This window comes from Coccinella septempunctata, chromosome 4 (assembly GCF_907165205.1).
Source record: "Coccinella septempunctata chromosome 4, icCocSept1.1, whole genome shotgun sequence".
In the NCBI taxonomy this organism is placed as follows: domain Eukaryota; kingdom Metazoa; phylum Arthropoda; class Insecta; order Coleoptera; family Coccinellidae; genus Coccinella; species Coccinella septempunctata.
The window spans coordinates 36,148,607-36,165,284 of NC_058192.1; the positions used below are offsets into that span (position 1 = coordinate 36,148,607).

Below are 16,678 nucleotides of genomic sequence, written 5' to 3' on the forward strand. Positions count from 1 at the left end.
TTATATGTAATAATAATAATAATAATATAATCAGTTTCCGAAGGTGTGAATAAACAAGTACATAATTCGATTTTGACTACTTCGTTATCGCTACCACCCTAGATAACAGCGAACTCTGTCTCCGACTAGCAGCTACTCTGGTAGGTTTGCTATTCTTCCTAGTGAAAAGAATAGCTGGCGCTCGCGATAAGTTTTCTCCGAGGTAACCACGTTATAAATGAATCATAAACAATGAGTTTAAAATAGGCAATATGTTCTCGCATACGAAGGATAAATTCAGCATAGAGAAAACATCTAATGTAGTCTATAAGGTTCCTTGTGCTCAGTGCCACCTATCATATATAGGGCAAACGTCGCAACAAATCAAAAAACGAATGGCACAACATCAAAGTGACATCAAACATCCTGGAAAGGGTTGTGCTCTGGCTCAACACTGTCATGACAACCAACACATGATGAATTTCAATAACATCCAAATTTTAGAAAGAGAGAAGAACTATAGAATAAGAACCTTTCTAGAAATGTTTCATATGAAGAAAAATTTAGAAAATGTGGTTAATTCCAGATCGGACATTAAGAACATCAGTAGCATTTACACTTTTCTAATTCATCATAATAAAGACCATGATCGGAGAAGAAATAATTCTACAGCCTAACTTCACTAAGAAAAAGAGAACAAGTCATAGATTCACGAATGTCAACTTTCTTTACGTCACCGACGGGTCCTCTCGCCTTGTCATTATACATATTCTTGTTGCCCACGTGTAGCCGAACTAAGATTTTAATGTGTTGTCTTTTTGTGAAGATTGTAATGAGAGCGAGTGGCATGTATCTCATCGAATTACCCAAACAACTGCAAGTTATTTCAAGACCAACAGGTCATGCTTATTAGAGGTCTTTTCTCTCTCAAAATTCGGTGGGTACTGCTGCTATGTGTTTTTGTTGTATTTATCTATGTACATGTTTTTGTAGAGTCCTGAAGAAGGCCAGCGACTGCGGCCGAAACGTAGACGAAGAATAAAAAAAAGGAGAGTAAAATCTAGCCTTTTACTGAACATATCCCCGTCATACCCCTTACCAATATATACATTACACTAATACGGGATTAACGTTACCATACAAAGAAGCATGGGGTTTTATGCGGACATCAAACAGCAGTACAGCAGCAGGGTATGCCAACAGCTGAAACTTTGGGCCAATCACAACTTGAAACTGGCCTCACTTAGAAATAGGAGGATTTTTCTTTTGGAATGTAGGCGACAAGGGTTGACACCCAGGCACATCAGGGACAGGATAATTTCACTCTATGGATCAATCTCAAGTTCGGATTCTGTAAGGCAAGCCGAGAGAATGCAGGTTAGAATTGTGAATCAAATAATCAATTTCGAAATAAGAACAACTATAAAGAACACACTAGCTTTAGAGAAGGATATGATCCGAAGGTGGGAGATTCTGGCTTGCTCCCTACCTCTTGACATACTAGAAAGATTCAAGCATTTTCAAAACATAAGTTACAATAGTAAATTTGAATCAATAAAAAACAACAACCTCAAGAAAATACAATCACTAAATCAAAATTGTCTTGACAGAGCCAGAGCCCAGCCTCAATGGTTCAAAAATATTAGCGACATCAGTATTCCCAATCGAGTAGAACGTTTTCTTGCTTTAGGCCCTAAATTCTGCATAGAGATTCCAAAAAAAGAAGTATCTATTCAGAAACTGCTAGCGAACATCGAACAACTAATCACACTCAAAAAAACCAATAGTCACGAAGCTGATAATACCCTCAGATCATTGTCCACGAATATAGTTACCAACTACTTACTCAATAACATGAGCATTAATAATGCTTTTCAGGCGGAGTATTACTATTGCAAGAAATTCCTCAAAAACCAGTCGAACCTGTTAATCTTACAATCCGATAAAGGGAATGTAACAGTGGCGATGAACAGGGAACATTACCATTCCTTAGTGCTGGAGATATTGTCAGATGAAAAATATTACAGAAAAGTCAGCAGGGACCCAACATCATCCTTCCAAACCAAGGCTAACGACATGATAAAGCACTTCATCAGAAAGGAATAGATAAGCGAGCAGCAGGGCAAAACAATGTTCAATTATAATGCAGTCCCAGCCAGATTTTACGGCCTTCCGAAGGTACATAAACCAATATTGTCCCTGCGGCCAATCATTTCCAGTATCAACACCCCCATCACCAAATTATCCGCTCTGACGTCACAGATCCTTTCTGACAGCATGGATGATAACAACAGGTACTATGTCAAAGACTCTTTCGCTTTTGTAGAATTCATCAATGACTTTCAACTGCCCCCAAACCACATCATTATTAGCTTAGATGTAGTATCACTTTACAGCAATATATCAATAGACATTGCCTTGAGGGCGGTAGAACATAACTGGGACAACATATCACAAGTAACATCTATATCTAAAGAAGACTTCTTTATCATGTTAAGATTTTTATTTTCCTCCAATTGTTTCATTTACAACAACGAGTTTTACATACAAACCTTTGGCTCTCCCATGGGAGCAGAGCATAGCGCTGCCATTGCAAGAATTGTGATGGACTACCTGTTGGACTGCATCTTACCGACCCTCCCTTTCAACTTCCCTTTTATTAAAAAATATGTGGACGACATTGTGGCTGCCATTCCCGAGGACATGGCCGAATTAACCCTAGAACGTTTTAATAGCTATGACGAGCATATCAAGTTCACCATTGAGAATGAAACAGATAATTCAGTACCGTTTCTTGACACAAGACTTGTAAGAACACCGGATAATAAAATCATAACAAACTGGTACACCAAGCCGATTAGTTCAGGCAGATATATCAATTTTGCATCAAATCACCCAATAAAACAAAAAATTAATTTAGTACTTAACTTAAAGAATCGCATCAGCAAAATCTCACACACCTCCTTTGTTAAAGATAACCTAAATAAACTGAACACACTGATGCTAAACAACGGTTTCCCTAGATGCTTAACAAGCAAACTTATTTTCAGTACTCCAAACCAACACACAACAGACATGCAGGAAGGTCTCATCCAGAATGGTATGCTGGGTGAGTCCAGGGAGGTATCAGATGTAGAGGCGGACAGAGTAACAACACAGCAAAGGGACGATAGTCCCACTCGGAATGGCATGCCGGGTGGGACTGGAGAGTTGGCATCTTTAGAAGAAACACAACAGATTGCAACACATGAAGGTGAGATCGCCTCTCAAGAAGACTTGCTTGATGAAGCAGGTGAATTCACAAGGATCAATACAGGAGCACACATAACACCTAGCAATAGAGACAGTCTCATCCGGAATGGTATGCCGGATGAGACTTTGGAGACAACCACTGATGAAGAAGAAAGAAGATTAACTTTTGTAGCGTTCCCACTCATCCCTCAAGTAACCAATTCGATAATAAAATTGTTCAGAAGTGACAAACTGAAGATTGCGGTAAAAAATGAGTTTAAAATAGGCAATATGTTCTCGCATACGAAGGATAAATTCAGCATAGAGAAAACATCTAATGCAGTCTATAAGGTTCCTTGTGCTCAGTGCCACCTATCATATATAGGGCAAACGTCGCAACAAATCAAAAAACGAATGGCACAACATAAAAGTGACATCAAACATCCTGGAAAGGGTTGTGCTCTGGCTCAACACTGCCATGACAACCAACACATGATGAATTTCAATAACATCCAAATTTTAGAAAGAGAGAAGAACTATAGAAAAAGAACCTTTCTAGAAATGTTTCATATAAAGAAAAATTTAGAAAATGTGGTTAATTCCAGATCGGACATTAAGAACATCAGTAGCATTTACACTTTTCTAATTCATCATAATAAAGACCATGATCGGAGAAGAAATAATTCTACAGCCTAACTTCACTAAGAAAAAGAGAACAAGTCATAGATTCACGAATGTCAACTTTCTTTACGTCACCGACGGGTCCTCTCGCCTTGTCATTATACATAATATTCTTGTTGCCCACGTGTAGCCGAACTAAGATTTTAATGTGTTGTCTTTTTGTGAAGATTGTAATGAGAGCGAGTGGCATGTATCTCATCGAATTACCCAAACAACTGCAAGTTATTTCAAGACCAACAGGTCATGCTTATTAGAGGTCTTTTCTCTCTCAAAATTCGGTGGGTACTGCTGCTATGTGTTTTTGTTGTATTTATCTATGTACATGTTTTTGTAGAGTCCTGAAGAAGGCCAGCGACTGCGGCCGAAACGTAGACGAAGAATAAAAAAAAGGAGAGTAAAATCTAGCCTTTTACTGAACATATCCCCGTCATACCCCTTACCAATATATACATTACACTAATACGGGATTAACGTTACCATACTTACTTGTAGGAACATATTCATTATATTGTTAACTGATTTATGGAATAGTAGTCGATTAATACAGAAATACCATATATAATAAAAACTAAAGTCTTAAAACTCAAACATAGATCATTTTATAATAGTAATTACTCAAGTATTTAGTCTTCGTTCATCATAACGTTATCCATTATAATATTCATAAGATATTCATATACTACAAAGCGGAAAAATGGAGTTTAGTGAAAAATAATATTAAATTTTGGTGTTCATTGATATACATGTATGTATTATTTGGTCCATATTACGGACTCCTAGTAAATATCCGGTATGGACATTCAAAAGATGTCCCTATCGGGTATACACTAGGTGTCCGTGATGGACGTTATACGAACCATGTACCTTATACATGTTATTTGGTCCATATTACGTCCCTTACGGACTCCTAGTGAATATCCAGTATGGACATTCAAAAGATGTCCCTACCGGATTTCCAATAGGTGTCCGTCATGGACGTTATACGGACCATGTAATATATACATGTTATTTGGTCCATATTACGTCCATTACGGACTCCTAGTGAATATCCGGTAAGGACATTCAAAAGATGTCCCTAACGGATATCCACTAGGTGTACCAGAAACCAATGAGGGTTATAAGTACATAACAATGTTCATTGATGATTTGTAACTGTTTTCTTGTCTAGAGAAAAGAATTCTGTTTTTAAGTATTTTAGACAATACAAGGAAGCTAGTGAAACCCAATTTGAATGAAAAATATCTAGATTGAGAATGGATAATGCAGGGGTATATACATCAAATGACTTCATGGATTTCTGCAACGAACATGGAATTAAAATGGAGTATACTGTCCCCTACAACCCACAACAGAATGGGGTAAGTGAACGTTTTAATCGAACATTATTAGAAAGAGCCAGAGCAATGATCTCGGATAGTAATCTATCAAAGAATTTTTGGGGTGAAGCTGTACGTACTGCAGCATGTCTGATGAAGCGATCACCTTCCAGAAGTTTATTTGTAGAAAAGAATAAAACGCCAGCAGAACTGTGAGATAATAAAAAACCAAATGTCAAAAATGTGAGAGTTTTTGTATCTATTGCATAGCATCATGTACCTGACTGTAAAAGGGGAAAACTAGATGATAAATCTGAAAGAATGATTATAGTTCAATATAGTACCCATGGATATAGATTGTGGAATCCAAATACTAATTCTATTATAGTTTCGAGAAATGTATTATTTGATGAGGATATTAATATCAGACAAGAAAATGGAATTATAACAACATACAATAATGAAGAACCACAAGAAATTGAAGATGCAATAGATAATAGTAGAAGTGACTACAATAACATTTTGGTTGAATCAAGCAGAAATGTTGATACAAAGAGGAATATCAAACCTCCTGTATGGCATAAAGATTATGTACCCACTATAATTCTGACACTGACAGTGAAGAAACATTAATGGTTTATGCATTGAATGCAGAACAATATGTCGAAACAAATATACCAGAAACAATACATGATATTGAAAATCACCCAGACAAAGAAGAATGGACTGAAGCAATCAATGAAGAATTGCAGTCTGTTGGGGATCAAGAGCTCGAAATTAGATCGCCGTCCTCTTCTTCACTCTTGGTCCTAGTGGACTGTATATTTGTCTTGTATGGTTTGAAGAAAAAACAACTTGCTTCACTGCATATAATATTTCACTTGCTTATACAGCGAAAACTTGTATCTGAACTTAAGAATTGTACATTGACTATTTGGCTTGTGGCCGTCTCGGCGTCTGTGGCGAGAATGAGAATGAAAAGTGAAAAGTGCGCGGCAAACATTCTTAGGTAATCGCCTGCCAGCGTTGCCATGTTATAGTGAAATCCTCGAAAATAAGAAAATGTCCTTAACAGGCCGCCGGCCTTGAAATGTTATTTCAACAATAAACAAATAAAAATAACTCAAATTTTTCTCAAACATGATAATGACAGTCTCAATCAAATCATGCCTGCAAGGCATCGTCTATGGGAAGCACGCATAAATTTCGCACTGCGCGTTTGGCTATAGTTCCATCACTAAAACGCACTGAGGCAACTCGCGCAATCTGGTCGGAACCTGGATGGAGTTCCGCTACTCTGGCTGTGCGCCAAAACAGCACAGGTAAGTCATTGTCCTTAACTATCACTAATGCGTCTTTTTCAGATGCTCTGAATAATTACTCTTCCATTTGAGTCTGGTTTGAAGCTCACCAATATACTCCTTGCTCCATTTTTTCCAGAAGAGCTGAACCATTTTCTGACGAAGCTCAACATTTTAATCGATTATCTGGAATACATTCGTAATTGTTGTCTGGCAAACTGGTGAGAGAACGGCCTATAAGAAAATGACCGGGACACAAGGGAAGGAAATCTTCAGGGTCAGAGGACAAGGGGGTAAGTGGTCTAGAGTTCAATATGGCCTCTATATATATAACTATAGTACAAAAATATTCATAGTGTAAGTGATTAGTACCGAAAACCCGCTTCAAATGATGCTTGACTGACCTTACTCCCGCCTCCCATGTTCCTCCAATATTCGGACTCTTGGGCGGAATGAACTTCCATTTGATTTTTTCATTCGAAAAATATTTTTCAATAAGCTCTTTGTTATTTTCCATGAATTTAAAGATTTCGTTTTTAGTGCCCACGAATTGGGTACCATTGTCAAAGAAAATTACAAAGAACTTTCCTCTACGCGCTATAAACCTTCTGAAACATGAAATAAAGGTGCTTGTTGAAAGCTCTGTTATTACCTCTATATGAATGGCTTTCGTGGCCATGCAAATGAAAACACAGATCCAACCTTTAGTCAATCTGGGCTGTCTAGTTTTGCGATCTCTAAGCAGGAAAGGACCAGCGTAATCACAACCGACATTACAAAACGGAAACGATTGTTGCAGATCGCCCATAAGGCATTGCAACTGCCTTGGTTTGGCCTTAAAGCAAACAAAAAAAATCACGTGTAATTTTTCTGGCTAAATTTCTGCCAGCTAAAGGCCAGTATTTTTCACGTATTGAATACAACAATTGCTGCGGACCGCAATGCAAAAGTCTACGATGCTCATGGTTCATAATCAACTTGGTCAGTGGGTGACCCTTTGGCAATATAATGGGGTGAATCTTGTCGAAAGACATAGAACCCTTCGCTAATCTACCGCCAACTCTAAGTATCCCCTTGTTATCTAGAAAAGGATTAAGATTCGCGACGGAACTTTGTGCTTCAACAGAATTATTGGCCTTCAAGTTTTTCAATTCCTGTACAAATTCTGCATGTTGAGAGTGGATTATGAGTCTATCTAGCGCTTCGTTCGCTTCCTTTAGGTCAATATTTCCCGTGATCCTGTCTTCGGGCTTACGCGCGTTATGAATAAATCTCAACGCGTAACTAGTCACATTTATGAGTTTTGTCAAATTCGCAAATTTTTCAATTATATCAAATCCTTGACTTCCGCTTACCGTCAAAGCTACGACCTTTTGTGCTGGTATCATCTCAATCTTTATACCCTCGCATCGAACTAAACCTTCAGGCTCACCCTTAAGCCACTCCGGTCCCTCAAACCAAAAATTGTTCTTACTGATACTTTCTATAGCTTGACCTCGGGTGATCAAATCCGCGGGATTATCATTTGTTCCAACATGATGCCAATCCGTGACATCTGAGTAGTTTTGAATTACTGAAACTCGGTTGGCTACGAATGTTTTCCATCGCTCTGGGGAGCCTTGAATCCACTGATATGCGACGAAAGAGTCTGTCCAAAAATATAAAGACGAAAAATTCAATTCTATCGTTCTTTTGAACAGATTAGCTACCTTTATGCCTAATACTGCCGCACAAAGTTCTAAACGAGGCAATGTGATTTGCTTTATCGGCGCTACCTTGCTCTTTGCTAAAAGTAACCTACTTCAATACTCATTTTTATTTTTACAAACAATAAAGATACATGCACCGTAGCCCTTTTCTGAGGCATCTACAAATGTATGCAACGAAAAATGACCGGAAGAACTGATAACAGCCTGCCTTGGAATAGACAAAATTTTTAAATTTCTAAATTCCTTTAAAAAATCACTCCAACTTCTCTGCATGGCCGAAGGAACAGGTTCATCCCAATCTATTTTTTCCTTCCATAAATCTTGAAGCAAAATTTTTGCCCTAATAGTAAAAGGAGCTAACATCCCCAGAGGATCAAATATTTGTCCTATTATGGATAAAATAATACGCTTCGTGAATACTCTCCCTTCCTGTTGAATTCCGCTTGCACTGAATTGAAAAGTATCTTTTTTCGAATTCCATAAAATTCCTAAGGTTTTATTATTCTCGTTTTCTCCTGAATTCAAAATACTCGACTCAATATCCGAATTCACATTGAAATGTTTGAGAACGTCAGCGTCATTTGTTAACCACTTACGCAATTCAAACCCTGCGCCCTTAAGAACATTTGAAACATTGCGCTGTAGCTCTATTAACTCTTGCTTGTCATCAGCACCATCTGAATAGTCGTCGACATAGAAACTCTTCGATATTGAATTACTAACCCTCCGATTTATTTTCTCATTATCATATGCAACCTGCTTCAATGCTCGCGTGGCTAAAAATGCTGAAGCAGCCATGCCGTAAGTAACCGTTAACAACTCATAGCATTTTATTTCGTCTGTTTCCAAGAAACGCCAAAAAATTCTTTGAAATTTGGATTCTTCAGGACAGATCCAAATTTGCCGATACATTTTGGAAATATCTGCGGTCATGACATATTTAGGTATTCTAAATCTCAATAAAATATCAATTAATTCATTCTGTACAACCGAGCCTGAATACTGAATATCATTTAGTGAAACTCCTTCACTTGTTTTAGCAGACACTACTCTCAGGGCCGGATTAAGACCAGTTGATGCCCGGGGCACAAGATATTTTTTCGCCCCCCCCCCCCATATTATAAAAATTATCATTTAATGAAAAAGTAATAGAGATATTTTCATAATGAAGTTTTTTTCATCGAAAAGTAACAACCAGCAAAAATTATGAAGAAATACGGACATATAATACAGTTAGTTGGAAAGAAAGGTGAATTGAAAACAACTTGTATATGAACTAGGTATCGCTGAGTCAAAAATTAAGAGTAAACTAATGTTAAGAATGCATTAGACAGTTCAATATTCGCAAAAAATCCTACAGATTTCAAATTTTTTTCATACAGCCGTTTTTTTGTGTTTCACGAGACTAAATTTTTGAAAACAATCGCAATTTTATTTTTTATTCGCTATAATATCGGAAAAATTAAATTTTCCTCTACTTTTCAGCATTTGAGATTACGGAATGAAAATACGTATTCTCAGAATTTCTGCAGTTCTTTCTATCTCCTCCCAAGCATAAAATTTAAAATGTTTTTCATTAAATTTTCGTTTGTGTTAAACTATATGACTCGTTGTTCCCAAAATGATTCTATTAAACTCCCTCGTTCTGCCTTGCAGTTTTCTACTTGTTCACTAGTATTCACAATCATCCAAAGTACTCGTCCACAGACTAAGCCTGCGTTTAAGGGTTCAAAACTGACAACTATCGGATCGCTCTGAACGACGCAGGTGTTCAGTTCGCAATACGTCACAAACCGACGACGGAAGTCATAGAATTTTATGGGATTTTCCGTAACGTTGCACGAACCGTTTTTCAGTGAGTATGATATTCAATAAAAAAAACGTTTCTCACTTTTTTCAGACAAAAAAGTATTTAGTTATGAAAAAACAACATATTTTCAAAATACATTATAATATTCAATCTGGAAAGCGTGGAATGGAGGTCGAAATTCACTTGGGGGTATCAAAATTTTTATAGAATTGAATTGAATTGAGCTTTGTGCCTGTTCCACTTGGTCTGAGCACTCTTATTTCATTCAATTTTATCTTTGCACAATGAACACCTCCCAATGAAATGAATATATTATGACGACGATCGACAGTACCTACTGGTAGAAATATAAAAACAGAAGAACAGAAACAATAGAATAAAATCACATGCCCGGCTTTGCGGCATTCACAGAAGTGTCTATTTCCATATTCCATACCCCAACAATTCGTTTTCGATGCGTGCGCCTTCTATTCACCCTGTAACGCTGACTAGTCACAATATTCCTGAGTGAAAAGAATGCGAGATAGCTGTGGCATCGAAGAGGCGGTGGGTAAATAGGCAACGGTTCGTTTTGAAAGTACATGGAAAGTATATGACGACTGATATCGATCGAAACCGTATGTTTCTAGTATTTGGAATCGGTTTTCTGGATTTCAGTGATTTCCGTATTTAGATCTTGTTACTAACAATTAATTCGCCCCCAATACTGAATTCGCCCAGGGCAATTGCCCTTTTTGCCCTGGGGTTAATCCGGCCCTGACTACTCTACAGGGCGTCGTTATACTGGTGTCCTTCAACACAGCATGATGCGGAACATAATAGGACTCCCGATCAGAAAGATCGTCAATACAACAGTTAATCTCTCTCATATGACATAATTTGACATATTCTCTCATAAATTCATCATACTGCCTTTTCAAATTTTCATTTTCATTTAAACGCCTTTCTAAATTAACAAATCGACGTAAAGCATTATCCTTGGAGTAACCTAATTTTTGCGCATTTTCTTTGAATGGAATGCTCACCATGAATCTTCTATAGTTTTCCTTGAAATGACGCTCACAAAAATTTTCTTTCATGTCCTGTGGAAGACATTCTTCGATTTTCCAAAATTTAATCAAATTTTCATCAATATCATCGACGCTTAAACAGACAGAAAACCTCCGTGAATTGATATAATAATTGTTTAATTCGCCGCCTATGACCTATCCAAGTTTTGTGCTCTGCAACACAACATCATCTTTCAACCTGATCTGCTCCATAAGAATAAGATCATAAATTAAACCTACTCCTATCAATAAGTCTATTTCTCGACTTTCATTAAATTTATTATCTGCCAGTTCAATGTTACCTGGTACCTTTACTAAATTAGCATCAAAGGATTTACTAGGTATTGCCGGGCCCAGGGGGCCCGGCCCCCCCCCGAAATGAATAAAGAAAACTGAACTACTATAATAAATTAAACAGGCTCGCGAAGCATGGCTACGGCGTCTGATGTGAATATACAACAACTGTTTGTTCGCGTGACGATTTCTAAACTGGTTGGGAACCTATACGCAGGCTCAGATCTTAAAATTCGGAACATGCGTACCAGTTACAAATCTCCGAAGCTCTGATCATGTGTTTGAATCCGCGAACGGTTCTTTTCTATCTGCGCTTGCGTGAATAAAGCTAATCTGTAATACGCACGACACGGCTGAAGCCGCTAGGACAGTAGTTGATGATTACCTAAATCTCACGTTTGCGTTCTAATATCTAATATAATAAGTCGTAAGAGTATTTTAGTGTTCTCGGGTCGTAATTGAAAACTGACTAGTGAAAGAAAATCACAATGAAGAGACAAAGTTCAATTCAAGATTTTTTCACGAAAGGACAAAATGTGGATAGACCTGGAGTTGAAAATTTAGAAGCCCGCGTTGCCGTGGAAGGACGAAGTGAAATTGCTTGTGCCGATGTCTTTCAAACGAGCTCCTCTGGTCAAGATGTGGAAGGTATTTTTCAAGTTATTAAAAATGTAAACGATATTGGAAATTACTGTCAAAGGAGTTATATTTGTTCATTAACAAATGATGAAAAAGTTTCATTGTTAGAAAATGTATGGAAACCTCAGTCTGGTTACAAATTTCCTACCACTTCGATTTCAAACCACACGAGATCCTTTCAAGCAAAATGGCTTGAAGAATTTCAGTGGTTAACGTATTCAGAGGAGAAATGCGGAGCATTTTGTAAATACTGCGTGTTTTTCTCTCAGAGCGAACATGTAGGGAAAGGAAATCACCAATCATTGGGAATATTTGTGACCCAGCCTTTCATAAATTTCAAAAAAGCTAGGGAAATGTTCAAAAATCATCAAGATCCGAAATACCATAGGCAATCCATTTTGATTGCTGAAAACACAAAATCCTTGATTAAAAAAAAACGTGAAAGTGTTATTGATCAAGTGAATTCTCGAAGAAAATTAGATATTGAGAATAATAGAAAGAAACTGGTTGCTATAATTCAAAATATTAAGTTATGCGGAAGGCAAATGATTGCTCTCAGAGGTCATAATGATTCTGGACGAGTGAGTCTTGAAGAACCTGACGAAAATGACGGAAATTTCCGATCATTGTTGAGATACCGAGCTAACAGCGGAGATAATCTTCTTAAGGACCAATTGATCAGTGCTGGTGGAAAAACAATGTACACAAGCCCTGTCATTCAGAACGACATCATTAACACATTTGGTTCTTTGATTCAATCCAAAATTGTGGCAAAAGTAAGGAATTCTATCTTCTATTCTGTTTTAGCGGATGAAACCACTGATATAAGCCAAATAGAACAATTTTCACTTTGCATTCGCTATGTTGATGAAGAAACTTTCAAAATCAGAGAAGATTTCCTAACATTTGTCCCCGTTCATGATGTAACTGGTGCAGGTTTGGCGAAAACTGTATTAGAGACCTTGTCAAATTTAGGTCTTGATTTGAACAAATTGAGAGGCCAAGGATACGATGGTGCTGCCACTATGAGTGGCAAGTTCAGAGGAGTTCAAGCTGCTATCAGAGAAAAACTACCATTGGCCCTTTATACACATTGTTCTTCGCATACACTCAATTTGTGCTTGTCAGATGCAAGTGGCATTTCCTCTATTAGAAACTGCATGGGTGTCATTAAAGAAATATGTGCATTCTTTCATGCATCAGCTAAGAACACCGAGATTTTAAAATCCACGATTTCAGATTGCTTTCCTGATGAAAAGAGAAAGAAGCTGATTTCATTGTGCGAAACGCGATGGGTGGAGAGACATGACTCAGTTATTCTATTCAAAGAAATTTTAGAAGCTATCATACTCTCCCTACATAAGATAGAAGAATCTAGTGTTTCATCAACTAAAGCATTTGCTTTAAGTCGTGCCATTTGTACTTTTCCATTTATTGTTAATCTTTTCATTTTGAGCCAGATGCTGTCGACTACACACAGCTTGTCTGAGACCCTTCAGAAAAAAAACATTGACCTTAGTCAGGCTATAAGCAACATCACAACTGTTTTAGACCTACTGTCAAAACAGAGATCAAATGCCGAGCAAACGTTCAAACCATTATATGAACAGGTGAAGACAATAGCCTCCAAACTTTTTGTCACAGAGGAGCTTCCACGATTTTGTCGGCTTCAAACAACACGCAACAATGTACCTTATACCACAGAAGAAGAATATTATAGACGAGCAGTTTATGTGCCATACCTGGATGATTTTTGTGAAGCGTTAAGGGAAAGATTCCAATCTCATAAAGACACAATAATATCTTTACAAAACATTCTTCCACAATTTTGTATCAGAACAGACATCACTTCATTAGAAGCTGCATTGAAATTATATGAACCAGATTTGTCATTTAACGACATTGTGCGAAGTGAGTTTAAGCTGTGGCAAGAAAAGTGGAAACAGGAAAGACCTGAAGTTCTGCCAAAAACGGCGATTAGTTCTCTAGAAAACTGTGACAAAGATCTATTCCCCAACATTTATATCCTTCTAAAAATACTAGCTGTCCTTCCCGTGTCAGTCGCTACCGTTGAAAGGACTTTCTCTAGCCTAAGAAGACTGAAAACTTACCTAAGGAACAGCACATCTGAGAATAGACTAAATGGTCTCGCATTACTCTCTATTCACAGAGACATCACAGTTAGCGACGAGGAAGTTCTTGATAAGTTTGCTAGTGTACCGAGAAAACTGGGGTTTGTTTTGTAACCATCTATGTAAGCGAATGTTCAGCTTACCTCGTCTTCATGTCGTCAATTAATTTTTATTTTTTCCACTTATAATAAAATGAAATTTCTCATTGTCGTTTTTTTTCTTGTTCAAAACATGATGAAGCCTTTTGTGAAAACCTCACTACTCTATCAATTTCTCGTCACGTTGCAGGAGTCCGTTAAATGGGGATAGTTCACAGACGTGAGTGTTGGCTAGAAATAGCAACCAATGGTAATTTTTTTTGCATCATAACTTTTAAGATTTGAAAACAATGTGTACGAGATATTGATGAAAAACAGGGAGACTATGCCCAAAGTTATCCTTTGATTCTCAATCGAAAAATTGCATCCAACCTAATCTAACCATTGGATCATTTGATGGTGTAAGCATCTCGGGCCCCCCCCCGAAAACATTTTCTATATACGCCACTGGGTTGCGTTATCACCTACGCCACTGATCCGGAAGTTGACCGGTATTTTCTTTAACTTCAAACTGTTTGACATTCTTTCCGTAATAAAATTACTCTGAGAACCAGGGTCCAGGGTCTAATAAGACTCTGACAGGAATATCCCGTCCCTTTTCATTTTTTACATTTACTATTGCCGTCACTAGTATTGATAATTTACAAGTTACGAATTTACGAATTATGCGTGTCGTAATTTTCATGCACCTCGTTAATTTGTTCGCTGGATTGAAAGTCCGCTACAACACCGGAGATAACCCTTGCCTCGTCCGAGCCTTCTGCGTTCTCTTCCTGCCTTGCGTGAGCTGTAACTGATGCCCCTTCGTTACCGCCCGTTTTCGTTACTTCGCCCGTGCCTTCACTTTCGCTATGCAATAAAGCGAGCCCTTCACGTACAGTTTTTCTTGACTCCCGATGCGATGCTCCGGGCGCGTGATTCCCAAAGCGAAGTGGAGAGATGGAACTACACGTGCGTTCAATACAGCACGCCAAATTAATTAATTCCGATATTTTCATGAGAAGCGGCCTTATCTGCATCCGGTTGAATGCTTTTGTAGAAATCAATTGAACAATTTTAAACTCCCTGAAATTTTTGTTGGAAAATTCACTGCATTTAATTTTTCATAAGCATGGAAAAATTTATATAATCCAATGAATTCAGTGGAAAAGTTTCTCGCCATTCAAAAAAAAAGCGTCTATCTTTCAAAAACATCTTGCGAACTGCGAAGAAACCGCGAAAGCAATTCTATCCTTGTTTCTTTCGATGTTTTACGATATGACTATCCTCGCTCGAATTGGAGCGGAGCGAGAGTTCACGTTCGGTTTTTAATGGCTCCTGGGGTCCATTCGCTCCAGGAATTTAGACCGGTTGGAACGTCTCGCGCCGAGTCCAGAGATATAGAAGGGGAGAGATTGAGCTTCAATCTGCACGAACTGGCTCAAATTGAAGGCCGTCATTTGTCAGGAAATATATACAGCACCGCCTAAAAGCAGTGGCGGCTCGTGGTCATGAGAGCTCAGGAGGCTAATAGTTTTCGAGGAGTGTTGGAACAAACTCTTATCAGTCAATAAAGTATACTTTTTCAATATAATGAAAAGTTGCCAGTTCTAAGACTAATTTTCAATGCAAGGGGATGCTATATGCTCCTTTGACTTGTTATGCCTTTCGATAGAACGCGGTATATTTTTCAAATCTGAAAACCCCGTTTTGAACCATGAAGTATATTCTGTTTGATGAGAAAATAGTAAATATGGCCAGCAGAATAATTTTTCCCGTTTAATCGATCCAGTTAACCAATCACATTTATAGTACCAAACAACACTGAAACCTCTATTCTGACGATTTTCGGTAGACTTTAGTGTAATTAAATTTGGTGGAGGTCTTGTAAAGGTTTTAACAACGTGTACAGTTAATTCTCAATATTCAATTCCATTTTATTTTTTGATCCGTATCAGTACTTACCCCTAACGCCCTAACAGAACAACCTATCTTAACAAGAATATATCACAAATTTCCCGAAGTTCCAGTTCTCCACGAACTCGTTACATTCAAATTGAAAATTGAAATCAACAACTACCGCCGGACAACGCCCCTACCGCCGGAGATCATGCGAATATAGTCGAAGACGGCACGAAAGAATCGATGGAGAACAGGGGAGCTGTGCCTCCTCTGGTACATTATACGGGCGAATATGGTACAGTAAGTCAGCTGAATTCTTGTTCGGCTAGTATGTGAGTCCAGAGAACGTATGCGTGAGTTACACTATCAACGGAAGCAGCAGGCCCAACAGCCTCCGTCCGAATAGGCAGTCCTAGGAAATCGAAATATTCACATTCGACGACTCTGTAATCTGTGGACGCGGCGGACGCGTACGCGGCCGTTGGATTATATGATTGTTATGCTGGATTTTTATGAGCGGAGGACCGAAAAATGAACTAATTTTTATCTGAATATCTA

General features: G+C 38.0%; 3 protein-coding genes across 6 annotated transcripts; all 3 read left to right on the forward strand.

The window, feature by feature from the left end:
- Positions 1 to 543: 543 nt before the first annotated feature.
- LOC123311526 lies at positions 544 to 3,991 on the forward strand. Of its 4 annotated transcripts, none has more exons than XM_044895555.1 (4): positions 544 to 916; positions 973 to 1,356; positions 1,858 to 2,273; positions 3,030 to 3,991. In XM_044895555.1, the coding sequence occupies exons 3-4, from the start codon at positions 2,110 to 2,112 to the stop codon at positions 3,904 to 3,906; spliced, it is 1,041 nt and encodes a 346-aa protein (XP_044751490.1). In that variant the 5' UTR covers positions 544 to 916; positions 973 to 1,356; positions 1,858 to 2,109; the 3' UTR covers positions 3,907 to 3,991. The 4 variants fall into 4 exon arrangements, with proteins under 4 accessions (XP_044751490.1, XP_044751493.1, XP_044751491.1 ...); XM_044895558.1 differs by having other exon boundaries at positions 1,858 to 2,157; XM_044895556.1 differs by lacking the exons at positions 544 to 916; positions 973 to 1,356 and having other exon boundaries at positions 1,380 to 2,273.
- Positions 1,129 to 2,085, forward strand: LOC123311688. The gene has a single exon (XM_044895757.1). It carries the CDS (start codon positions 1,129 to 1,131, stop codon positions 2,083 to 2,085), a length of 957 nt encoding a protein of 318 aa, XP_044751692.1.
- Positions 3,992 to 11,858: 7,867 nt separating the features above from the next.
- On the forward strand, positions 11,859 to 14,255 carry LOC123311689 (52 kDa repressor of the inhibitor of the protein kinase-like). Its single transcript, XM_044895758.1, has one exon. The coding sequence runs from the start codon at positions 11,859 to 11,861 to the stop codon at positions 14,253 to 14,255; it is 2,397 nt and encodes a 798-aa protein (XP_044751693.1).
- Positions 14,256 to 16,678: the final 2,423 nt, after the last annotated feature.

Excerpts from the sequence above, each read along its gene's own strand:
- LOC123311688 (XM_044895757.1), top strand. The coding sequence starts at position 1,129 with ATGGGGTTTTATGCGGACATCAAACAGCAGTACAGCAGCAGGGTATGC.
- LOC123311526 (XM_044895555.1), top strand. The coding sequence starts at position 2,110 with ATGTTCAATTATAATGCAGTCCCAGCCAGATTTTACGGCCTTCCGAAG. Across the intron at positions 2,274-3,029 it reads AGCATGGATGATAACAACAG|TACTCCAAACCAACACACAA; the intron begins GTACTATGTCAA and ends ACTTATTTTCAG.
- LOC123311689 (XM_044895758.1), top strand. The coding sequence starts at position 11,859 with ATGAAGAGACAAAGTTCAATTCAAGATTTTTTCACGAAAGGACAAAAT.